This window comes from Anopheles aquasalis, chromosome X (assembly GCF_943734665.1).
Source record: "Anopheles aquasalis chromosome X, idAnoAquaMG_Q_19, whole genome shotgun sequence".
NCBI classification, from domain to species: Eukaryota; Metazoa; Arthropoda; class Insecta; order Diptera; family Culicidae; genus Anopheles; species Anopheles aquasalis.
Window position 1 is genome coordinate 90001 of NC_064876.1, and position 24877 is coordinate 114877.

General features: G+C 49.9%; 4 protein-coding genes across 5 annotated transcripts in view; 2 read left to right on the top strand and 2 right to left on the bottom strand.

Moving 5' to 3' along the window:
- The window catches only part of LOC126578393 (uncharacterized), a 9715-nt gene extending 4000 nt beyond the window's left edge, over positions 1 to 5715 (top strand). Inside the window, exons 2-3 of the mRNA XM_050240938.1 lie at positions 2981 to 3917; positions 4047 to 5715. Of these exons, the coding sequence (XP_050096895.1) occupies positions 2981 to 3917; positions 4047 to 5631 (2522 nt within the window). The 3' untranslated portion in view covers positions 5632 to 5715. The remainder of the gene's footprint in view (positions 1 to 2980; positions 3918 to 4046) is intronic.
- LOC126578451 (aminopeptidase N) overlaps positions 1 to 9368 on the bottom strand; it is an 11438-nt gene extending 2070 nt beyond the window's left edge. The window contains exons 1-5 of one of the 2 annotated variants that reach the window (XM_050241161.1): positions 5952 to 9368; positions 5726 to 5887; positions 427 to 1539; positions 260 to 338; positions 1 to 158 (exon numbers count right to left, since the gene is read on the bottom strand). The exon at positions 1 to 158 is cut by the window's left edge and continues 606 nt beyond it. In XM_050241161.1, the coding sequence (XP_050097118.1) occupies positions 1 to 158; positions 260 to 338; positions 427 to 1538 (1349 nt within the window). In that variant the 5' untranslated portion in view covers position 1539; positions 5726 to 5887; positions 5952 to 9368. Of the gene's footprint in view, positions 159 to 259; positions 339 to 426; positions 1540 to 5725 lie in introns of both variants that reach the window. The other variant, XM_050241071.1, reaches the window with a different exon arrangement.
- A 6026-nt stretch (positions 9369 to 15394) lies between these two features.
- Positions 15395 to 23938, bottom strand: LOC126581563 (uncharacterized). The gene is made up of 4 exons (XM_050245305.1): positions 23806 to 23938; positions 23432 to 23733; positions 23326 to 23361; positions 15395 to 16032 (listed from the first exon to the last, which is right to left on the bottom strand). Exons 2-4 carry the CDS (start codon positions 23675 to 23677, stop codon positions 15538 to 15540), a joined length of 777 nt encoding a protein of 258 aa, XP_050101262.1. The 5' UTR covers positions 23678 to 23733; positions 23806 to 23938; the 3' UTR covers positions 15395 to 15537.
- On the top strand, positions 18481 to 23239 carry LOC126581555 (glutamyl aminopeptidase-like). Its single transcript, XM_050245292.1, has 6 exons — positions 18481 to 19210; positions 19331 to 20115; positions 20192 to 20846; positions 20940 to 21534; positions 21622 to 21899; positions 22011 to 23239. Exons 1-6 carry the CDS (start codon positions 18818 to 18820, stop codon positions 22746 to 22748), a joined length of 3444 nt encoding a protein of 1147 aa, XP_050101249.1. The 5' UTR covers positions 18481 to 18817; the 3' UTR covers positions 22749 to 23239.
- Positions 23939 to 24877: the final 939 nt, after the last annotated feature.

Below are 24877 nucleotides of genomic sequence, written 5' to 3' on the forward strand. Positions count from 1 at the left end.
GAATGCGGGTAGCGCTTGCTAAACTCGTAGTAGATCGAGTAGAGGACCGTCATTGGCCACTTGCCCTCGAACTCCGGTGCACCGTCGATCTGGATAGCGGTGTCGGCTGACAGGAAGCCGGCGATCGCTTTGTTCACATGTGCATCGCTCCACCAGTGCTGTAGGGAGATAAAAATTAGACGAAGGAGGCCTTACGTTAGGCAGCATTCTTCTGTACAGGCCGTCGGACGATGTCGTTGACATCGTTGACACATCTTACCGGTGTAATCCATGAGCCGAGCCACTGATAAATAAGCTCCTGGGCTAAACTGTAGTACCCCTGCTGCAGCTCACTTTCCCTGTTTTTGTGGCGGATGGGTCGAGGTTGGAATGGAGGATGTGATTTAAAGTAGAAAGCCAACAAGCAAAAGCGCGCGATTAACTTACTTGAACACGATCAGGCCCCAGTTGTCGGCCGGTTTGACATAGGAGAAACCGGGCAGGGCGACAATATCGAGCTTATTGAGCGGCAGCGCCACACCCCAGTACGCTTCCAGTTTGCCTAGTATCAGCCGGACACGGTCCCGTACCAGCGCCACGTTAGCGTGGAAATCCGGGCGAGCCCAGACACGCAACTGCTTCAGGCCGGCCATCGTGACGTTCGATGTGTCAACGCGCCCATCCAGTTCATCCGACACCTGCGTCAGGTCGGACACCAGGAAACCGAACGCGAACGTCGACATCGGATGCGTCTGCTCAAATACGTCGATCACTAGTGCGCTCGGTGAGCCTGTCTGCTCCACCGTTCGCAGCAGCTCGGTGTTGAAGAGGGTGTGGTGCGTCTTGGGACGCACGATCGCCACCTGGAACGGTACCTTGTACGCTGGCTCGTCGAAGCAGGGGAAGACGCGGCGCGCATTGTGTGGTCGGAAGTAGGTTCCAACGTACTTGTGCTCATACTGTCCCATGCCACCACCACCGTTCACCGATTCCTCGGAGCTGGTGTCGTCGTCCGAGGCGTCAGCACCGTCACTGGCCCGCTGCTTGTACTTGCCCTCGAAGATGCCCTCTGTGTTCTCCCAGATGTTACCATCAAAGTGGAGCCGCGCTTCGTAGCTCGTCCCCACGACCAGATCGTCGTGGAAGTAAATCACCAGCAGCGGCTTCTTCGGTACACGGTCAACGCGCCGGATGCGCAGTGTTGACGATGACGCCGATGCCCCGGCGGGTTCGGCGGGTACCGCCACCACTGACAGGTTCACCTCGTCCACACGCAAGTCGTGGTGTGCGTGCAGGGTGATCTGGTTGGTGCGCTTCGTGCACAGCATCGTGATGTTGACTGTGCCGGTGAAGGTGGCCCGCTGGAGGTCAGGGTGCAGGTACAGCGAGTAGCTCACCGGCACCAGGTCCGTCGGTAGGCGTACGTCCGAGATAAGCGGGTTCGTGGCCGACAGATCGATGCTGCGCCGTATTCGATATTCACGCCATGTGTATCCACACGGCAGTAAGCCGACGAGGGCCATGCAGTAGAGCAGCAGTAACAGTGTACATCGCCCCATTCTTTAGTGTATGAAAGAAAGAGAAGAGGTTTAGGAGATGCTTTATTATGCCGCGAACATTTTCCGTTTTCCGCACTCCGGGATGGAACACAAATACACGACCTATTCCAAATGTATTGTCTGCAGGGCCATCTTTCCGATTGAGCACAATGGGCACATGCCCAGGGCCCCGCGCTGGTGGGGGCCCCCCAATCCCTGTGAGTTTGGATTTGGCTTGAATATAATTCAAAATCGACAGAAACAAGGAAGTTTCCCTGATTTTGCCCAACTCACTCGATTTGAAATTTTTAACACATAATCTGTACACTTTTGCTAGAGAGTCTCGTCGAGATTTTATGAAAATTGTTGATACTTTTTTTAAAAAACTTTAAAAATCGTATTTTTAGGCAAAATGACAAAATGCATCACTTTTTCAACTTTAAAAATCTGCCAAAAATCGAAAAATACAACATTTAACAAAAACTCGACGGGGCTACATAGATAAACTTATGATCTTTCAAACGAGTATCGATTTGTATTTTTCTGATGACCCATCACGTAGATACGATGGGAATTGTTTTTGGTGCGAATCAAAAGACTTGACCCTTAAGCGACGAACCCGGTTTGATCGTTGTGATCACTTTTCATCAACTTCAAAAATCTGGCAAAAATTGAAAATTAGGAAATTGAAACAAAACTCAACGCGACTACCTGGATAAACTTATAATATTTCAAACGAACATCGATGTGTATTTTTCTGATGACGCATCACGCAGCTACGACGGGCATCGTGAAAAAGTATCTTTTCGCACGCGCACCTTCATAAATGTGATGCCGTGAATGAAGTTTTTAATAAATCCTCCCCCAAAAAGCACGAAATATTCTTCAAAAGTTTTAGTTTAATATGCCATACACTTGAAAAAGTAAAGGGGTAGGATACGTCACGAAAAGTCTTCAAAAAATGAGCCTTTTTTAAGGCAGAAATTACCGAGGGGGCTTCGGTAAAACATTTATCAATATCAATATCGGATAATTAGTTCTTATCAGTTACAAAATGTTCCAAATGCTTTGATCTATAACTATATTATTTGCTTATGAGAAACCAAAGATATTTTGAAACGAAGAAGCTGGCCAACGGTGCAAGTTACTATCGTAGATGGTAAAGAGGCGGTGGAAAGGGGTTTTAGTGTGTGAAAATCTTGAAATACACGAAAAGAACGCGCTACAATTGACAAAAATCTTAAGGGGCCCCGTTAATACAGTGTACCCAGGGCTCCCCAGAGGCTAAAGACGGCCCTGATTGTCTGCCTGGCAAAGAAAGATGCTTTGCTCCGGTTGCAAAATGCTGAGCAGCCTTGTTTTGAATTTATTTATAAATTAGAAATTGTTTTCAGGGTCTAAATACACAACACGTGTTCATTAGTTCCTAAAGGTCTTCTACAACGTTTCTGTTCCGTCCACAGCACTACCAAAGCAGTATCTGGCCATCTACCGGATGCGCCAGTGTTTGCGCGATGCATTCGAGATGGTTAGCAGCGCCAGCAACGACGTTCCGTTCCGTTTGCTCGGGGTTAACAGCACTGAGTACTGCCTGCCGGATCGCTTGTCAGTGCCCGTGTCAGCGCAGGACGGAAACGTGTGGTGGGCGGCCCGCCTCGGCGAAACGATCGCACCCCAGAACCTATGCGTGGTCGAGCGCAATGGTCTACCGCCGACACGGCGATGTTTGGGCGACTACTTGCACGGATGCGCCTGGGAGCATGACCGGCTACACCCGCCGGACCGATGCTCACGGATACAGCAATCTACTACCGGTGCCCTGTACCGGTACAGTGCGACACCACTCAACGATACACCTGCGCTACGGAATGCTTTCGGTACAGTCGGGCAGGTCCTTTCCAGGCCAGCTGCTCTCATACCGGCCGATCTATTCTACATCGCGAAGACGCTGGAAAATGCGCGCGATGTGCTGGTACCGGTGAATAGTCAGGCGCCGCTCCTCAGCGATCCCCAGCTTTACTGCAACATAACCGCCATCATGAGCCGCATCATGTACGTTAACGAATCGGTGGTGACCGCGTCGCAGCGTGCTCTCAACACCACCAACATACTTCTTTACGCGACCGAAACGATCGTGAATCAGCTGTCGGCGGTGCGGCTCGACGGTACGAGCGTTCCTACGAAGCGCTACGAATGCGATCGAGTTGGTAGTGATGGTGCGTCCGACACTAACCGGACGATGGTCGACGGTACGGTAGTGTTTCGAAGCGCCCGGTTGATAGTGTTGATAGCGGATCCTGCCGTAGCGAACGTATCCGGGGTGGCACTGATCAGACGGGCCGGTGGCCACCAGAACGACTCACTCGATGCTGAGGACGATTTTACGCAGTACACAATGAGGTAGGCTTTCTTTCTTTCTCTCTCTCTCTCTCTCTCTCTTTCTCTCTCTCTCTCTCTCTCTCTCTCTCTCTCTCTATGCCGCCCGGTATTCCACTTCATCTTGCATCCCGCTTCTCTCTTCTTTCACAGGTTTCTACACGCTAATCAGTCGCAGCAGGCGTTGCTGAAAGAGGAAGGACTTGAGATTGGTGTGTTCATACCACAATCCGTCCTCGAGGGGCTGGCTACACTCTATAGCGCTATGCTGCTGCACACTAGCGAACAGGAGGACCCAGTAGATGGCCAGAATCCGGAGAAGGCGGAGGAGGAAGAAGAGGAGGAAGTAGTAGAAGAGGGAGTAGCCAGCAGCAGTACGGCTACGGATCCATCAGTAACGCTGGCTGAGGCACCCCCTCCACCGGTACGCATCGTCATCGCGATCTTCTACAACGATCGGGCATTCCGAGAGACCCGCAATGGGACGATTGCACGTCCGAACGCCAAGATAATCAGCGTCAGCCTGCCGGGCTATGGTTCGCGCATGCCGGACGAGATACCGATCTATACACGGGAACACTCGGCGCCGCAAGGGAACGGTACAGATCCCGCTACCGGTCGCTGCGGCTACTGGTCGTTTGAAACGCCGAACCAGGAGGACCAATTTGGCCAGTGGGCATTCGATGAGTGCCGGCTCATCGGAGAGTCTGGGGTGCGCAAGTTGTGCGGTTGTTACCACCTGACGTCCTTCTCGCGGCTCACGATGGACACGCAACTTGTTGAATCGGTCGGTGTATCGCAGAAGCTGATCGCTGACCAGGCGACGTACGCGCTGGACGTAATCACCGCGATCGGTTGCTCGATGTCACTGCTCGGTGTGGTCGGTATCGTCGCGACTGCCGCGCTCTTCCCGTCGTGGCGGGCGAAGGCGAGCAGCAAGATACTACTGCAGCTGTCCGGTGCGATCGCCATCGAGATGATCATTCTGTTCGTCGAAGGACCAGACATCGATCTGCGGCGCATCAGCCGAATCGAGTGTGCCCTGCTCGGCAGCACCCTCCACTACATCATCCTCGTTACCTTTATGTGGATGCTGGTGACCGCATACCTGCAGTTCCAACGCTACGTTAAGGTGGTCGGTCGGCTCCGACCGGCACATTTCATCCTCAAAGCGACTGCCCTGTGCTGGGGCCTGCCGCTAGTCCCGGTCATCACCTTTCTTACGACCGACTACGCGCTTTACCTGAAACGTGACAACCTGTCGGACATCTGCTACCCGCACGGGGCCGCCCTCTGGTACGGTCTGCTACTACCGATCGCCGCCATCGTTCTGCTCAACCTGGTTAGCTTCGTCGTGGTGCTGTACCATATCTGCACAATCCGGGAACGGAACCCAAACCGAGCCGGTAAGGTAACTGACCACGACCTCACGCTCGCCCAGCTGCGCCTCTCCGTCTTTCTTTTCTTCTTACTCGGTCTGCCCTGGATCTTCGGCATGCTGACCACCGGCACCGAGGAGAAGCTGTTCGCCTACCTCTTTTGTCTGACCGCACCGGTGCAGGGGTTCGTGCTGTTTCTCTACTTTGTCGTGATGGATCCGGTCGCGCGCCGGCTCTGGCTCGTGCGACTTCATCGCTGCATCAGCGCAGCCACAGGCAAAACTGCGTCCTTTAAGGACACGGACATGGAGAAGGAAACGACTGCCACACCGAGCACTACGCTCAATACACAGCTCTAGATAGCTCTTTCGCTCTTTCTCTCTCTCTCTCTCTCTCTCTCTCTCTCTCTGTCTGTCTTTCAAACACATATTTTCTTTTCTCAGAGTGTCTTACCTCGTAAGTATTAGCGGCAGTTGTACCGGGCTGTTGTCTGCTCGATCTAAACGCTCACTCCACTACACTACACAGGCTTCCGCAGGACGATCGACAGTCGGTTTGTGGTTGGTTGTTTAGTTGGTCTGTGTTTTAAGGGAGGGATGATGGGAGAAGCGGAGGCTGGAATCGGACAGCCCCGTTGAATGAAATCATCTGACACGGAATAGACACACACCTTACGCACCCCCGGTTTACTGTTACAAGAGCGCGGTCTTTGCCCGTATACTACGTCCACCTTACTACGGACTTACGGAGTAACTGAGCGACGCCCTTTCGCAAATCTCGCTGCCGAGCGGCAGACCTGGTGACTCGGGACCCAGGAAGGGTTTTCGGATCGGACTATGGTGTAGCGACCATATCACGATACCTCGGCACCAGGTTTCCGCCACCTCCGTATCCGCTAGACTACCCATTAGCTAGTTAAAAGCGCAAAAGTGAAAAACTATTATCCAATCGAGTGAAGCAGAACTCCGCGCGGCTTTATCAGTCACTCGATTTGGTCACGTATTACTCCGGCGATCCGGAGCCCCCTCCACCTTCTTGTGGAGAGTCGAATACGCCTGATTACGGTACATTATTCAATTTACCCCTAGCTGAAGATACCCTGCAGCTGGCAGTGGTGGGAAAGCACATCGTACGGAATTGAAGGGGATCATTCGTTAAGCACTCTTCAACACTGTCCTGCTCGGGCAATCGCGTATTCACCACAACTTGGCCGGTGGTCCAGGCAGACCCTGCCCTGCCAAATTACCAAATTAAATCTTGGCAAAACCAAACTTCATCATGTACCGTACTAGGACAGAGTAAGAGCGAACGGCGTTGCTCCTGCGACGACGGTTCAAGAAGCATGATTGAAACATGGAGTTCAAGTGGAGCAACTGGTGCCTGCTCGATTGTGCAAGAGAGTTGTCCTACCTCCTTCATCCGGAGCAGCAGCAGTAGCAGAGACCTGGCAATTGCCGACGAGAGTTAAATTGATGCCCGTGTTGACGCTTCTTAATAGTAGGGATTGAGAGGAGGGTAAGACAAGTGTGAGACGGGTGCAATAGAGGATAACTGAGATGGAGAAGAAGTGAAAACAACAATCAGCGTTCCGGTAAGTATGCCCTCCGGAGAACTTCTGACCACTGAGACGACATACCGGACGTTGTAAGTTTGTGACGCAAGCTGCTGTTAGTACTCTTACTGTCATGGAGCAAAATGCATTAACCATTTCTCTGCGCCACTAGGCAAGGCAGACACACATGCGCGCGCGCACGTGCACTGAAGAATCAATGACGCAGCAATGACACATTGTTGGTTTTTTTTGTAGTTGCTGTTGTAAAGCATATGACTTCGTTTCGTTCACATTCTCAGCGACACCCCATCGTGGCATCTCGAAGATGAGCTCAACTCACTCCAAAGTATTAGGTAATTAGGTTTTCACCCGAAAAAGCTTCGAGCAGAGTAACAGTAAGGAGTAGGAGGCTGGATATCTATCAAACGTCTAGGGTGGCAGCTTTTTCGCATTTTTTTGGCAGCAGGGTGGCAGCATGAATGGTTTCTTACGTATACAATAACCAGCGAGCCGTATGTTTGGCAGCATTCAAATGATATACATTAGTGAAACCTACAGTTAACATAGATGTTACTCCTAATAAAGCTAAACTGCATTTATGTTTACTAGCTACACGGTCCGGTTACAGAGCTACTCACGAAAGCAGAATTATTATTATAAGATAGAAGGGGAGCCTGTCGCAGAGCGAGATGCAAAAAATGGGTATTCAACGAGCGCGAGCGAGACAAAATTCCGCGCGCGATATTTCCCCACCGCTCCAAGCGAGAGTACGCGAGTGTACAGAGTGTGGGAGGAAAAAAAACGCGCGAGAGCAGAGCGTGCTTTGGTTGAGAAACCGGAGAGCAAATCGCGCAGGCAACTTGATTTTTCAGAAACGTGCGCGTGAAATGGTAAAGCAAAAAATGCATCCAATGATTATTTTGCACCGCGAAAATGAATGGAAAACCCCATTTTACTGATATGTCCGATTTGATTTTCGTGAAAATCGGTTAGGGCACTGACTGGCAAGGCATAATGGGACAAGCAAACGGGCACTGCACTTGCCGTATGCGACCACGGCGGTCAGAGAGTGCGCGAGCATAAGGCGCACGGGAGAGCAGAGCGCGCCTTGGTGGAGAGCGAATGCCTCAAGCAGCTTGGTTTTTCAAAAACGTGCGCGTGAAATGGAAAAGCAAAAAAATGCATCCAATGATTATTTTATCGATATATTGCCGATAGGAATCGATATGTTGCCACTGGCCTGCAAGGCCTAATGGAACAAGCAAACAATCAAGAGACTCGGTGTATGCGCCAGAATGGAATCGCGATAGGAATGGTTTACTGTCTTTTCCTCAAATGGAACCGCACTGTTTAAGTAATCTTATGGCTTATGCTCGATTGCTAATTGATCAGATCAGCCACTATATTAACGCGGCACCGATCCTGTCGCTGGCCGTCAAGGCATAATGCCACAGGCAAACGCGCACTGCACTCGCTGCATGCGACAAAATACAGTCGCGGTAGGTGGAATGGTTCACTGTCCATCTGCGATTGCTTCTATGCTATCAGAACGGTCCTGCCCGCCTCGATGGGCCATATATTACACTTGGACCTGATAGAAGCTCCTGTTGCTAAAGAGTCATCTTTGCATTCCTTGCTTTAGAACCCGAAGCCAATTGAAGATTGTTCTGGCTCTGATGTTGTCTCACGTGCTTTTGCCATGGGCAATGCATGCCACTTCAAAATATTATCGGCATGTTTCGGCTGCTCGATGGATATGCCGTAGGGCTGTTTGATTATCGCCAGATCGTACCGAAGACAACGGCTAATCAAATGATGAATCAAACCATTACAGCATGTGTTAGGATCAAGGGTAAAGTTATGCTCTTCGGAAATCAAAAAGATGGGCCAGACAGCCATCAACGGCAGCATTGTGGAGTGGCTACCGATTAGGAAAGCGATTAGGAAATGGTTCACCTTTGCGGTATCGAGGTGCACTGAAAAAAATTGAGGCGATATACATAGACACGGATGCGGCAAAGCCAAACGGGATGTGGGTAATGGGACGCGCCAGCGTGCTAGGTCAATCGCTGCACCACTTTGGCCGCTGAACAACAATCAAACAATCATTTTTTCAAACGAGGCTCTGTAACCGGGCGGTTTAGCTATCAGAGCACATGGCTGGGAGTTGGCTTATCAATCGCTGCATTCGCCAGCAGCAATGATCATGCCGTGAAGATAGCAAAAATGTGTAGCTATCTAACCTCTTTGATAAAGTAGAGATGGGTAACATTAGAATGACATGGAAGAGCATTTTTGTATGCTAGGGAAAGAGAAAAATAATGAAATTCAAAATAATCCTGCTTTCGTGCGTAGCTCTGTAACCGGGCCGCTTACCTAGTTAGTCTATAAAACGAGAAAAATGTTTTGGCTTTGGAAGAAAATTCTCAAAAATTGATTAAGAACTTCAATATGTTTTTTTTTGCATTTTATGTAGGTTATCATGTAGAATCGAAAATTAGTGATTTAGTTACGTTCTAGAAAGTTTGGAGATAAAGCCCAGGAACTGTGAGCGTTCATAAGCCACGCTGCGGTTACGTCTACCTTGTATAGCATTTCTTATATACTATGTGGAAAATCTGCTCGATCCTTTTTCGCGCGCAGGATCATAATTTGCGCTCGAAAGAAATCGTAAATCTGCGTGCTACAGGATCGTCACTGGGTCTACACTTGGAAGGCGTACAACCAGGTAGGATGGGAAAGAAAAGCGCTCTAGAACCGTTGAAGTCCTGCGGAAAAGCCGCTCAGAAATTTTCCGCGCGCATGATCGTAATTTGCGCTCGAAAGAAATCATAAATCTGCGTGCTACAGGATCATCGGTGGGAGATCTACACTTGGAAAGCGTACAACCAGGTAGGATGGGAAAGAAAAGCGCTCTAGAACCGTTAAAATCCAGCGGAAAACCCGCTCAACTCTTTTCCGCGCGCAGGATCGAAGAATGCGCTCGAAAGAAATCATAATGCTGCGTGCTACAGCGTCATCAGTGGGTGGCCTACACTTGGAAGGCGTACAACCAGGTAGGATGGGAAAGAAAAGCGCTCTAGAACCGTTAAAATCCAGCGGAAAACCCGCTCAACTCTTTTCCGCGCGCAGGATCGAAGAATGCGCTCGAAAGAAATCATAATGCTGCGTGCTACAGCGTCATCAGTGGGTGGCCTACACTTGGAAGGCGTACAACCAGGTAGGATGGGAAAGAAAAGCGCTCTAGAACCGTTAAAATCCAGCGGAAAACCCGCTCAACTCTTTTCCGCGCGCTGGATCGAAGAATGCGCTCGAAAGAAATCATAATGCTGCGTGCTACAGCGTCATCAGTGGGTGGCCTACACTTGGAAGGCGTACAACCAGGTAGGATGGGAAAGAAAAGCGCCCTACAACCGTTGCAATCCTGCGGAAAAGCCGCTCAACTCTTTTCCGCTCGCAGGATCAAAGAATGCGCTCGAAAGAAATCATAAATCTGCTTGCTACAGAATCATCGGTGGGTGGCCTACACTTGGAAGGCGTACAACCAGGTAGGATGGGAAAGAAACGCGCTCTAGAACCGTTAAAATCCAGCGGAAAAGCCGCTCAACTCTTTTCCGCGCGCAGGGTCAAAGATTGCGCTCGAAAGAAATCATAATGCTGCGTGCTACAGGGTCATCAGTGGGTGGGCTACACTTGGAAGGCGTACAAACAGGTAGGATGGGAAAGCAAAGCGCTCTAGAACCGTTAAAATCCAGCGGAAAACCCGCTCAACTCTTTTCCGCGCGCAGGATCGAAGAATGCGCTCGAAAGAAATCATAATGCTGCGTGCTACAGGGTCATCAGTGGGTGGCCTACACTTGGAAGGCGTACAAACAGGTAGGATGGGAAAGAAAAGCGCTCTAGAACCGTTAAAATCCAGCGGAAAACCCGCTCAACTCTTTTCCGCGCGCAGGGTCAAAGAATGCGCTCGAAAGAAATCATAATGCTGCGTGCTACAGGGTCATCAGTGGGTGGCCTACACTTGGAAGGCGTACAAACAGGTAGGATGGGAAAGAAAAGCGCTCTAGAACCGTTAAAATCCAGCGGAAAACCCGCTCAACTCTTTTCCGCGCGCAGGGTCAAAGATTGCGCTCGAAAGAAATCATAATGCTGCGTGCTACAGGGTCATCAGTGGGTGGCCTACACTTGGAAGGCGTACAAACAGGTAGGATGGGAAAGAAAAGCGCTCTAGAACCGTTAAAATCCAGCGGAAAACCCGCTCAACTCTTTTCCGCGCGCAGGATCGAAGAATGCGCTCGAAAGAAATCATAATGCTGCGTGCTACAGGGTCATCAGTGGGTGGGCTACACTTGGAAGGCGTACAAACAGGTAGGATGGGAAAGAAAAGCGCTCTAGAACCGTTAAAATCCAGCGGAAAACCCGCTCAACTCTTTTCCGCGCGCAGGATCGAAGAATGCGCTCGAAAGAAATCATAATGCTGCGTGCTACAGGGTCATCAGTGGGTGGCCTACACTTGGAAGGCGTACAAACAGGTAGGATGGGAAAGAAAAGCGCTCTAGAACCGTTGAAATCCAGCGGAAAACCCGCTCAACTCTTTTCCGCGCGCAGGATCAAAGAATGCGCTCGAAAGAAATCATAATGCTGCGTGCTACTGGGTCATCAGTGGGTGGCCTACACTTGGAAGGCGTACAAACAGGTAGGATGGGAAAGAAAAGCGCTCTAGAACCGTTAAAATCCAGCGGAAAACCCGCTCAACTCTTTTCCGCGCGCAGGATCGAAGAATGCGCTCGAAAGAAATCATAATGCTGCGTGCTACAGGGTCATCAGTGGGTGGCCTACACTTGGAAGGCGTACAAACAGGTAGGATGGGAAAGAAAAGCGCTCTAGAACCGTTGAAATCCAGCGGAAAACCCGCTCAACTCTTTTCCGCGCGCAGGATCAAAGAATGCGCTCGAAAGAAATCATAATGCTGCGTGCTACTGGGTCATCAGTGGGTGGCCTACACTTGGAAGGCGTACAACCAGGTAGGATGGGAAAGAAAAGCGCTCTAGAACCGTTAAAATCCAGCGGAAAACCCGCTCAACTCTTTTCCGCGCGCAGGATCGAAGAATGCGCTCGAAAGAAAGCATAAATCTAAGTGCCACAGGATGATCGATGGGAGATCTACACTTGGAAAGCGTACAAACAGGTAGGATGGGAAAGAAAAGCGCTCTAGAACCGTTAAAATCCAGCGGAAAACCCGCTCAACTCTTTTCCGCGCGCAGGGTCAAAGATTGCGCTCGAAAGAAATCATAATGCTGCGTGCTACAGGGTCATCAGTGGGTGGCCTACACTTGGAAGGCGTACAAACAGGTAGGATGGGAAAGAAACGCGCTCTAGAACCGTTAAAATCCAGCGGAAAACCCGCTCAACTCTTTTCCGCGCGCAGGATCGAAGAATGCGCTCGAAAGAAATCATAATGCTGCGTGCTACAGGGTCATCAGTGGGTGGGCTACACTTGGAAGGCGTACAAACAGGTAGGATGGGAAAGAAAAGCGCTCTAGAACCGTTAAAATCCAGCGGAAAACCCGCTCAACTCTTTTCCGCGCGCAGGATCGAAGAATGCGCTCGAAAGAAATCATAATGCTGCGTGCTACAGGGTCATCAGTGGGTGGCCTACACTTGGAAGGCGTACAAACAGGTAGGATGGGAAAGAAAAGCGCTCTAGAACCGTTGAAATCCAGCGGAAAACCCGCTCAACTCTTTTCCGCGCGCAGGATCAAAGAATGCGCTCGAAAGAAATCATAATGCTGCGTGCTACTGGGTCATCAGTGGGTGGCCTACACTTGGAAGGCGTACAAACAGGTAGGATGGGAAAGAAAAGCGCTCTAGAACCGTTAAAATCCAGCGGAAAACCCGCTCAACTCTTTTCCGCGCGCAGGATCGAAGAATGCGCTCGAAAGAAATCATAATGCTGCGTGCTACAGGGTCATCAGTGGGTGGCCTACACTTGGAAGGCGTACAAACAGGTAGGATGGGAAAGAAAAGCGCTCTAGAACCGTTGAAATCCAGCGGAAAACCCGCTCAACTCTTTTCCGCGCGCAGGATCAAAGAATGCGCTCGAAAGAAATCATAATGCTGCGTGCTACTGGGTCATCAGTGGGTGGCCTACACTTGGAAGGCGTACAACCAGGTAGGATGGGAAAGAAAAGCGCTCTAGAACCGTTAAAATCCAGCGGAAAACCCGCTCAACTCTTTTCCGCGCGCAGGATCGAAGAATGCGCTCGAAAGAAAGCATAAATCTAAGTGCCACAGGATGATCGATGGGAGATCTACACTTGGAAAGCGTACAAACAGGTAGGATGGGAAAGAAAAGCGCTCTAGAACCGTTAAAATCCAGCGGAAAACCCGCTCAACTCTTTTCCGCGCGCAGGGTCAAAGATTGCGCTCGAAAGAAATCATAATGCTGCGTGCTACAGGGTCATCAGTGGGTGGCCTACACTTGGAAGGCGTACAAACAGGTAGGATGGGAAAGAAAAGCGCTCTAGAACCGTTGAAATCCAGCGGAAAACCCGCTCAACTCTTTTCCGCGCGCAGGATCAAAGAATGCGCTCGAAAGAAATCATAATGCTGCGTGCTACAGGGTCATCAGTGGGTGGGCTACACTTGGAAGGCGTACAACCAGGTAGGATGGGAAAGAAAAGCGCCCTAGAACCGTTGCAATCCAGCGGAAAATGCTTGGAAATGGATCAAAATTATTTTCGCGCAGGCTCAAAAACGGCAGAAAAACCGGCAAAACCGGGAGCAAACCGGAATTCTACTAGGGGAACATACTACAAGCGCAGGTGGATGCGGCTACACGCTTGGAATGAGCGCCATCTAGCGGTGGTTGAATATCTATCCGAGACACCAACCTATCTGAGGCACCTAACCTGTTCTCACTAGATGGCGCTGCCGCCAAAGAAAAAACGCATCCACCTGCGCTGGTAGTATGTTCCCCTAGTAGAATTCCGGTTTGCTCCCGGTTTTGCCGGTTTTTCTGCCGTTTTTGAGCCTGCGCGAAAATAATTTTGATCCATTTCCAAGCATTTTCCGCTGGATTGCAACGGTTCTAGGGCGCTTTTCTTTCCCATCCTACCTGGTTGTACGCCTTCCAAGTGTAGCCCACCCACTGATGACCCAGTAGCACGCAGCATTATGATTTCTTTCGAGCGCATTCTTCGATCCTGCGCGCGGAAAAGAGTTGAGCGGGTTTTCCGCTGGATTTTAACGGTTCTAGAGCGCTTTTCTTTCCCATCCTACCTGTTTGTACGCCTTCCAAGTGTAGCCCACCCACTGATGACCCTGTAGCACGCAGCATTATGATTTCTTTCGAGCGCATTCTTTGATCCTGCGCGCGGAAAAGAGTTGAGCGGGTTTTCCGCTGGATTTCAACGGTTCTAGAGCGCTTTTCTTTCCCATCCTACCTGTTTGTACGCCTTCCAAGTGTAGGCCACCCACTGATGACCCTGTAGCACGCAGCATTATGATTTCTTTCGAGCGCATTCTTCGATCCTGCGCGCGGAAAAGAGTTGAGCGGGTTTTCCGCTGGATTTTAACGGTTCTAGAGCGCTTTTCTTTCCCATCCTACCTGTTTGTACGCCTTCCAAGTGTAGCCCACCCACTGATGACCCTGTAGCACGCAGCATTATGATTTCTTTCGAGCGCATTCTTCGATCCTGCGCGCGGAAAAGAGTTGAGCGGGTTTTCCGCTGGATTTTAACGGTTCTAGAGCGCTTTTCTTTCCCATCCTACCTGTTTGTACGCCTTCCAAGTGTAGGCCACCCACTGATGACCCTGTAGCACGCAGCATTATGATTTCTTTCGAGCGCATTCTTTGATCCTGCGCGCGGAAAAGAGTTGAGCGGGTTTTCCGCTGGATTTCAACGGTTCTAGAGCGCTTTTCTTTCCCATCCTACCTGTTTGTACGCCTTCCAAGTGTAGGCCACCCACTGATGACCCTGTAGCACGCAGCATTATGATTTCTTTCGAGCGCATTCTTCGATCCTGCGCGCGGAAAAGAGTTGAGCGGGTTTTCCGCTGGATTTTAACGGTTCTAGAGCGCTTTTCTTTCCCATCCTACCTGTTTGTACGCCTTCCAAGTGTAGGCCACCCACTGAAGACCCTGTAGCACGCAGCATTATGATTTCTTTCGAGCGCATTCTTCGATCCTGCGCGCGGAAAAGAGTTGAGCGGCTTTTCCGCAGGATTTTAACGGTTCTAGAGCGCTTTTCTTTCCCATCCTACCTGGTTGTACGCCTTCCAAGTGTAGCCCACCCACTGAAGACCCTGTAGCACGCAGCATTATGATTTCTTTCGAGCGCATTCTTCGATCCTGCGCGCGGAAAAGAGTTGAGCGGCTTTTCCGCAGGATTTTAACGGTTCTAGAGCGCTTTTCTTTCCCATCCTACCTGGTTGTACGCCTTCCAAGTGTAGGCCACCCACCGATCATCCTGTGGCACGCAGCATTATGATTTCTTTCCCCTTTTTCGCGAGCAATGAAGGACGAAGAAAGGAAGCAACTCGACCGTAACGCATAACTTATGGAGGGCGTGCTTCGCGCGCTGCGCAGCCACGAAACAACAACACACGTCTGTGCCGTCTGTTTATTCGAATAAACACGTGTTGGTGTATGCGCACTAATTATGCGCGAATAACTTAATGACTAGGTGTGGTTACCATTACCTTTAGTGAACTATATAAAGGCGGTGAAGGGTTTGGGGGCACTATTGGGCGCGTACTGGGCCGCACTGCCCGGCTCGTACTGGAATTCGCTGCGCACGATGTCGAGCGGCGCGTTATGGCACCAGCACCAGAGCAGGGTAACACCGGCACTGAACCAGCCCGCCCAGCGGACACCGCGCTCCGGACGTGCCCGCGGTACCGTTTCCGTGTCCTGCATCAGGTAGCCCAGCCCGAAACCGGCCAGGTACGGTGTGATGCGGTGGAGCGTTTCGGTTGTCGAGAGGTTGAACGTGCGGTAGAGCTGCGTCAGCCGGACACCATGGTAGACGTACGGGGTGAGGCGATCCTCGGCCGTGGCCGAGAAGCGCATCGTCGTCGACAGGCAGTGCAGTAGCACGTAGGCGGCAGTTCCATAGAACGGACTGCGTACCAGCACGATCATCAGGAACGGGGCCAACACGCTGAGCTGCATCTCGATCGCCAGCTGGAACGTGTGAGGAGCGCACTGCCGAAGAGAAGTGAGTAGTAACGGTATTAGTAATCGTATTTTCGGCTATTATGTCAACGGCCCTCCCCCTTTTATGCACTTGTAACGAGGCCGCTACAATAAAACTAAGCACAATTTTGCAAAGATCCAAAAATGCAATGTTATATATTCACAATTACATAGTGAAAGATAAAATATGTACAAAACAAAACAAAAATTAAAAGACTAAAAATATCCGAACAATAGAAAGATATACCAATAGACTCTGTCAACTTTCTAGCGATAACGTGCCAAACAGGTTTGTGCAAACTGTATCTAATTTATGAGATCATCTTAGAAAGCGTTTAGCTTGCATTTAGCTGCTCACTTTATAAATTACCAGTCAAGCCATTGAAGATTCTAGAAACATGAGAGAAGAGTTTGTTCTGTTGTTTGCGTATATCGCACCGCAATTGCCTATGAAATTATCAGGACTAAAAAAATTATACATCTTTTCATAAAAAAAAGATCACCTACAGTAAAAAGATTGGAGAGAAAAATGTTCCGATGCCAACAAAATATCCGAGATTTCATCTGCTGTAGAACTAAACAATGCACGATTGAGCTTAGCCTACCTGACATGCCATGTCGAGTCGCATGCTAGTCTCATACAAAATCGTCAGCGTAAGCGTCATCAACAACAACACTGTGTATCCCGTATCTCCTTCGTTCGCACAGGATAAACGCCAGTTGCCGCCTGTTCAAGCAAATGATGATCCACATCCACGACTCGGTAGCTGAACTGGCGATCGTCACAACTCGATCCCTCTAGAACGAGACAAACGTCTCCAAGAGTCGCCAATGGCTAAACGCCGTTGGCAGCAGGTTCAGGCCAAACGAGATAAACTCGTTTCTTTGATTTGCATGAATCACAACCACACACAGCGACTATAAGTGGAAGAGAAAGAAGAAGCAGCAAAAGATTATGAAGCAGAAGAACGCAAAAATCGCGCATTTCTCTCCGACGCTTGACCCCGTTGCTCCCGGCGATCAGCGAGCGAGAATGGGAAAGTTATACTGCCGATATTTGGAACTAAATACTGAACAACTCCGGCCACGATCACGGTCACGGTCGTAGGTGCCGCAACGCAAAACTTATCCAAGCCAAATCGGTCGTGCGTCGTGTGTTGCTTCTGAAATGATCTCTCCGCTCAGCAGAGCGCAAAGTTAGCAAACTTCCCTACTAGCTCTCGATTTATCCACTTTTGTGCTGTGTGTTTTAGCCCTGGTAACGATGGTGGCTCTATTGAGTAATGCGGACTTCATATGGCCAATATTATTGATGCATGATTATCGATGATGTTGAAGAGATACACGAAACACGAAATGGGTGGTGGAAAATAATTTTAAAAAGTGACTGAGACAAAGAGAAAATAATTGTCCAAGCAGTGTTTCCAAATATACCCCTTGTAGGTCTAAACCCTATGTAGGTTTTTAAACGATTCCGTTGAAAATTTCATAATTTCAAACAGTATGAGACAAATTGCCGAGTACGTTAATTATGCCTATAGACGGATTTTTTTGATTAATTCCTCTGTAATTTTAAAACATTTTGAAAATCACCACATTGCCAACGCGCATAACTTGATGTCAATCAGTTTGCATGCAAGTATGGTATCAATAATATAGTGTTTCAATATAATGTAGGCCGCCTAAAGAAATCATCTAATCTGCAGTACTACGGGCCCCAATTCCGATTTAAATTTGCGGTAATTTACGAATCAAGCAAGCGGCAGCGTTTCAGGTAGAAGCCTGTCGCACTATGCAGAGATGAGCACGGAGCTTCTAGAATGGCACTCCCCCACTCCCCCTGCCTGGTCTGAAGACATGATTGCTGGATCACCGTGGTTGATTGTCCGCGGTGGTGTTTCGTCGACGATATTTACACGATGATAAGTCGCAGCAGCCACTGCGGGTTGTTTCCGCTCGTTGTGTTGGCCACCACCACCATTGTGGCCAGTCAACAACAATAAAGCCGGCAGGCGGGCGACCTAGCTATTGTTGGCCTTGAAATGCTGTTGCAGCATTGTAGCCGAGCGCGGAATAAGAACACAACAACTCACTTGTCCACTGGAAGAGCAGCCGGAGCGAGAGTCAAAACGAGCTACGTGGGTGATGTCGCATTGGTGAGAATGTGAAGAGGATGGGAGGGGGGGGGGGGGTGTCAACCAACTGAGTTAGAAGAGAGAGAGAGAGAGAGTTACATGGAGGGGACGCGGCACACGATTGCACGAGCGTGTGAGCAACAGAGAACAAAGACGTGAGTGAGCAAGCAAGCGAGCAAAGCGGTAGGTAAAGGGGACGCATAAATCGCAATCGGACCATAGATCGGATCACGGTGGGTATGTGGAAGGCGGTGGCGGGGTTTTATTTTTTTTATATTCCACATTCACACAAATTCTAAACGAGCACGGAAATAAGGAGGAAGAGAAGCGGAACAAAAGCGGAAGAAGGTGGAAAAGGAGAAGTAAGTGAGAAGAGGAGATGGTGGCATCCCAGGTGGCATCGAATAGAGTGCCCGTTTCGCTGCGAAACGCGGGGTTGCTTCGCAGCATCCCAGTTGCGTTGGATCCGTTGGCGTGAGGCGTACTCGGTGTCACGCGTGCGCGTTTAATCTACCCGTTGGTACCGGTGCTTGGTACCGTGTTCCTTGACTCGATTATAACGAACACAAGCGAGCGATCGAGAGTGGCGGCTGCTGTCTAAAAGTGGTCCATTTGCCCGTGATCCTGACCTGAGAACCCGGGTTCCGGATCTAGTAACGATGAGCTTGGAGGAACGAGACCACAAGATAGTGCTACGGTACACCGGACAAAACTCACCGACCGCCCTTTACCACCACCAGCATTACGCCCATCAACCAGCAACGCCGTACGGGCATCACCATCAGCAGCATCAGCAGCAGCAGCATTACCAGCATTATGGCGGACCCGCGTCCAACAATAACAATAATGACATCCATCACCATATCGTGCCTCGGTCGGAGTACATGTACACCGGTGTCTCACCGGTGGCAGACCACGAGAACGACGAGTACGAGCGGAAAGGGGGCTGCTTCGTGTCGATCTGTCGTGGCATCAGTATCGCGGTGCTGATGTTTGTCCTCATCTTCTTCCTCTCCTTCACGATATTCTTTAGCACCAAGTACGCGTACGAGGTAGGACGAGAGGGTTGTTTGAGAGAAACGGTGGGGGGGGGGGGGGGGGATAGTACGACCAGCAGCATGAGTAGTAGGAGGATGCGGAGGCTTTTGATCTAATCCAACTAAATTTGGCAGCACAAACCCAACCTGACGCTGGAGGACTTTCTTAACCACCGGGCGTACCTGATCGATAAGCGATCGCGCATACCAAAGCACGTCATCCCGAAGCACTACCGGCTATTCGTGGAACCGGTGTTCAACGAGACGACCAACCCGTTCAGCTACAGCGGCATCGTCTGGGTGACGGTGACGTCGAAGAAGCCGAACAACAAGCGGATCGAACTGAACGTAAAGAACCTGCGAATCCGAATGGAGGATGTGGCCGTGCTGAAGAGCATCCGGCTGACAAACATGGATTTCGACGAGGATCTTGACTGGGATCTAAGCGAGGAGGATCTGTACTCATTGCCGCGATTGAATCGGCGCCGACGCCGCCAGGTTAACCCAGCTATGCCGTCCCAATCCATTAAACGAACCACATCCGCGGTGGATCCGGCAAAGCAGAAACGGGAGCAGGACGATCCACAGAACAGTGCCAGCGAAGTGATGGATGACGAAAAAGGGATAGAGGATGGGACCGGAGCGCCACCAGGCACGATCAATAGCGACAGCACCGAGAACGCGACCGTTATTGACAAGTCCAAGTTCTACCACCATCCTGTCTTCCCGGCTGACGACTTCGTCACGATCAAGATCCTTGACCTAGAGTTTGACGAGTCGAACGAAAAAATGATCATCTTCCTCGGCACGGAGATGAAGAAGGACATCTACTATATCGTCAAGGTGAACTTTACCGGCAACATGACGAATGATAAGGGGCTCTACTACACGCACTACGAGGATGATGGACCGACGCACAAGTAAGTACCACTAGGGTGCACTCATTCAGCAGTGGGTGTAATGTTTAATGTTGGTGCCGAACCGAACTGATTGCAGACACTTTGCCGCGGCGGTCCTGGAACCCAACAATGCTCGAAGGCTTTATCCGTGCATGGACGATCACAACTTTCGCTCACCGTTCGAGTTGAACATTGCGCGGAATAGCAACATGAATAGCGCGTCGAGCCTGAACCTGGAGATGTCGGAACCGATGGAGGAGGGCGACCTGGTGGTAGATACCTACAACACGACCGGTATGGTGCGGGCCTCGGAGATCGGGTTCGTAGTGACGGATATGGTACCGGAGCGATACAACATTACGCAGCGGGTGAGCCTGCTGGCCTACACCCGAACGCGGTACGACGAGCACATCAAGAACACGACTGACATTTTCTCACGCATCATCCACATCTACGAACAATACCTGGGCGTACTGTTCCCGTACGAGACGATCCGCTACGTGACTATACCGAACGCGGACCACTCGATCTACGAGATAAAAGAGGGTATGATACTATCCAGCGAGAAACGGCTCATCATCGCGGATCACTACTTTCCACCGGTTATCCCGGGGGTTCATCAGGTGCAGGTTTCGGTCGCTAACGAGCTGGCGAAGCTACTCATTCACAATCTGGCCGACTATAAGAACAAGGAGACGTACTGGTTGCACGAGTCGATTCCTCTTTACCTACAGTCGCTAGCGTTACGCAATGTAAGGCGCATTCAACCATTGATCGACCGGAGGGAGCTCCCTTCTCCTAGTTGTTTTATAACGATTCTACTGCTTCTATTCTCCCATCTTCAGCTAACGGCCACTGGATCGACCGTGTTGGATGATTTTTTGCTCGAAGGCCGGCTGCGATCCATGCGCGAGGAGATGAACACGAAAACGTCCGCGCTTAACATTTTTACTAACCACTGGGAGGAGGATACACACTTTGAGCTGGTCAAGTACAAGGGTCTAAGCGTGCTGCGCATGATGAATTACACGCTGGGCGTACAGGCATTCGATCGCTTTCTAGGCGATTACTTCCGCTTGCGAAATGACAGCGAATCAATCGATGTGATCGACATCCTCGCCCGGGATAGCCTCGGCCGGATGGACGATGTGTTCAGCAGCTTTTTGCATAGCTGGAGCAGCTTGGAGAAGTATCCAATCATCAACATCCGGCACAACAATGCGTCGGGGTACTTTGAGCTGCGCCAAATACCACTGCCGTTCGAGGAGGAGGTCGATCAGCTGTGGACGGTGCCAGTTACTTTCATCAATAACACCAACCACCGGTTGTTCGCTGAGAAGGTGCGGTGGCTAACTGATAGCGATAATCTACTTGAAATTAAATCCAGTGGCATGGCCTTCAACAACGGCTCGTGGATTATTATCAACCCGAGCGGAATCGGTAAGCGTACGGCGCGGACGTGTCTAACCTATCCGCGCGCCATTGATCAGACGATCTATTTGTTTCTTTCTCTTTTTCCACTTTCAGGTTACTATCGCGTGAACTACGAACCGCAGCACTGGATCCAGCTAGCACACGTACTGAACAGACACTTTCAAAAGCTGCCCTATACGACTCGCGCAATCATTGTGGACGATGCTTTGAATTTGGCGCGGCTCGGACTGCTCAATTACTCGATTGCATTCAATGTGGTCTCGTTTGTGAAGAAAGCGAACGGAGACTACCAACCCTGGAAGCTGGTGCTGAGCAACCTGGAGTTTGTGCTACACGCAACGGAGGATTTGCCTAATTTCCATCACGTCGAGGTGAGTGCCGTCATGCTCGTGCTAACATGCCGCTAATGACCCACTCGCCACGGCTCTTTAGAGGTGCTAATTCGCAGAACTAACAAACTATGCACCCCTCTTTTACTGCAGCGTTTCCTGGAGTATCTTATCGTGGCAAAGTACGATGAGATTCGGCGGCCTGGCAATACGGTGCGCTACAACCCACTGGTCGAGGAGTTGATCGTGCATTGGGCGTGCAAGCTCGGCGTTAATGACTGCGTCAGGCGGCACCGGAACCTGTTCGAGGAGATATTCAACCGGACAATGGTACCGTTTGAGCTGCCCGAAGAGCAACTACAGCGTATTCTGTGCACGACGATCCGCTACAGTGGGCTCACCGAGTGGAAGCAGGTGGAGCAGGAGTATCTGCGAACGGACGATATCAACTATCAGCGCATGCTAGTGAAGAGTCTAGGATGTACGCGCGAGATTCGGCTCATCAAGCGACTGCTCGGGCTGCTGCGGCATCCGGGCTTCAGCATGTACACTAAGGAAATCCTGACATCGATTAGCGAAAACAAAGTGGCTCTGAAGTACGCGATGGACTATCTATATAACGAGTGGATCGAGGTACGCCGCTACCTTACGCTGTACGATATCTCGATTCTGCTGCGCTGCATCTCGAACAAGAACGAGTTTCTGATGTACGAGCAAATCTTCTTCCGCTACTCGTACACCTTCCAGACGATGGACAAGGAAATTCTAAAGCGGATGCGTGACATAATAATGAAGCTGTTGCGGTGGCGAGAGGAAGTCGCACCGATCATAGAGTTCGAGCCGTTCCATTTCGAAGCGAACGAGATGACGGATACGATAACATTTCTCTAGTTTTCACGATCTCATAATGTATGCATTTCTAGGATGTTTTGTTGAACATGTGTTGCCCTTGATTAAGGCCATATATATTTTGAATGGTAGGTTTAGGCGCTGATTAACGTAGCAGTTTAGTTGTTGTCGCACCCTCTTGGAGAACTAGTGAGTTAAATTTGTTAAACAAAGTAAGCTATCTTGTATCCGTCACTAACACATACGAGTACCATACCGTGGGAACTAGAACAGGGCTGTTTGAGCGTATGTTTCATGACCATTCGGTGTAAAATGCTGCCCAACCTTGTAGAAAGCCCCCCCCCCCCCCCGTTGCCCCCTTGTGTAGAAAGACAATTAAAGTCACTCTTCCGTAGAATCATACTGTACGTTCTATTACCAGTCCCATTAACATCGTGCACATCAATAAAGAAAGCTTTTGTTATGGTTCCCAGTAGCTACTTTGGTGCCCCACACACTGGAAACTAGATGTCACTATAACAGTAAACCTGAGAATCGCCTGTTATTGTGCAACATAGGCAGCATATTTCGTTTCATTATCCTTATAATATTTTTGGGTGAACTTACATTCTAACTTTACCTTCAAGTTGTGCTCGATGGCGTACTGGAATGCAGCCTGAAAAAAGCAGTAACTGATGCTTAGTTCCATAGATTACGGAAGCGCGGTGCGACGCCACTAATATTACCTTCGTCAATATCTTTCCCAAACCTTTGCCCTTGGCGGCGTCCGGGACGAATGTGTGTTGAAAATTGATTACCTTCCGCTCCTGATCGATCGAATATTCGAGGAATGCTCGATTCTTTTCATCCAAGTTGATGACAAATTTTGAAAGCCTTGCGTCGTTCAGCACCTCGGTATTTAGGGCATGACTACAGGCTCGTGTTCTGGTTAAGCGTGATGCTACCACTCTTCCAAACAGTATACAGGACATGATGGTCGGTTTGTTCCGCTGCTAACGTGCCTGGTCGCTGGATGTTATGTTTCGGGCTGCGGAAAAATGGTGAGGAAAGCGAATAAATTGAATGTACTTCTCGGTAGTAAATGCTATCCCATGATTACCGTGATCCAAGCCCCAACTCAGCGTATACTATCGAACGAAAATACAACGTTCCTCAACTACAGCGGAAAGAATCCTCCAGAAACTGGATCGAATTAAACTGTTCCTGCGAACGTACACATCTTATGCCGTCTAATGTAAACAAACAAATAATGTTCTGTGAACATTAACTGTCAAAAAACTCGTTTACACTCCCACGTTTGGCGACAGCATTGCGCTGTACAAGTCACGTGAACCAGATGTTTAGTTTAGTGATGGGCAAAACAGGCCTCAGTCCGGAATCGATTCCCGACGACTCCCGGTACGTTGTGACGGAAGGGTTGAAGAGGGGGAGGTTCAATCCCATGATCAATGTTTAACTGTCGAATTGATTCATTGTGACCTTGGCTCAACGAGAGTTGTTGAGTATTGCAGCAAATAGCTCATAATTTTCACGGTCAATAAATACCAAGCCAAAACAAAAAAGCCGCTAACTCCTCTTTAATGCAAAAGAAGCGCAAATGGCAAAAGGCTATACCAAGGCAGAAGCACAGTCACTGCGCTGCGCCGCACTTGCCCCCTCAAGTCTTAATTCCCGGAATCGAGAGGCGCCAGGCGCCGATGGCTGAGTGGTCGATGGCGTCTCGCTATACTTTAATGGTCAAGATCGACGTTTAATTGTTTGGGGAATTCCCTCATTATGTGACCATGGCTCTACTAGACGGGAGCCCAGGTAGACAGGTAGACTGCGAAAACGAAAACAAAAGCGGAACCTAAAACAAAACAATCAACATCGACGGCGAATGCCGTACCAAAGCAGAAGCACAGTCACTACTGCCGAACTTCCCCCCTGAAATTCCCGGAAGCGATCTAGGTCGGAGTCGACTCGGGCTCGAGCTCAGAATCGATTCCGATTTTTTGCAGGAGCAATCGGAGTGGAATCATTGGTGCGATTCCGAGCGCCCATCACTAGTTTACTTGCTGCTATACACCAAGGCGGCGCATCCACCGTTTGCACTCTCGAATAACTAACTGAAACGAGCAGGCGGACTGCTCTTCAATTGAGAAGGAGTTCCGAAAGACGCGCACTTAGAC

Excerpts from the sequence above, each read along its gene's own strand:
- LOC126581555 (XM_050245292.1), top strand. The coding sequence starts at position 18,818 with ATGAGCTTGGAGGAACGAGACCACAAGATAGTGCTACGGTACACCGGA. Across the intron at positions 20,847-20,939 it reads AGTCGCTAGCGTTACGCAAT|CTAACGGCCACTGGATCGAC; the intron begins GTAAGGCGCATT and ends TCCCATCTTCAG. Across the intron at positions 21,535-21,621 it reads TATCAACCCGAGCGGAATCG|GTTACTATCGCGTGAACTAC; the intron begins GTAAGCGTACGG and ends TTCCACTTTCAG.
- LOC126581563 (XM_050245305.1), bottom strand. The coding sequence starts at position 23,677 with ATGTCCTGTATACTGTTTGGAAGAGTGGTAGCATCACGCTTAACCAGA. Across the intron at positions 23,362-23,431 it reads TGGGAAAGATATTGACGAAG|GCTGCATTCCAGTACGCCAT; the intron begins GTAATATTAGTG and ends TGCTTTTTTCAG. Across the intron at positions 16,033-23,325 it reads CCATCGAGCACAACTTGAAG|TGCGCTCCTCACACGTTCCA; the intron begins GTAAAGTTAGAA and ends TCTCTTCGGCAG.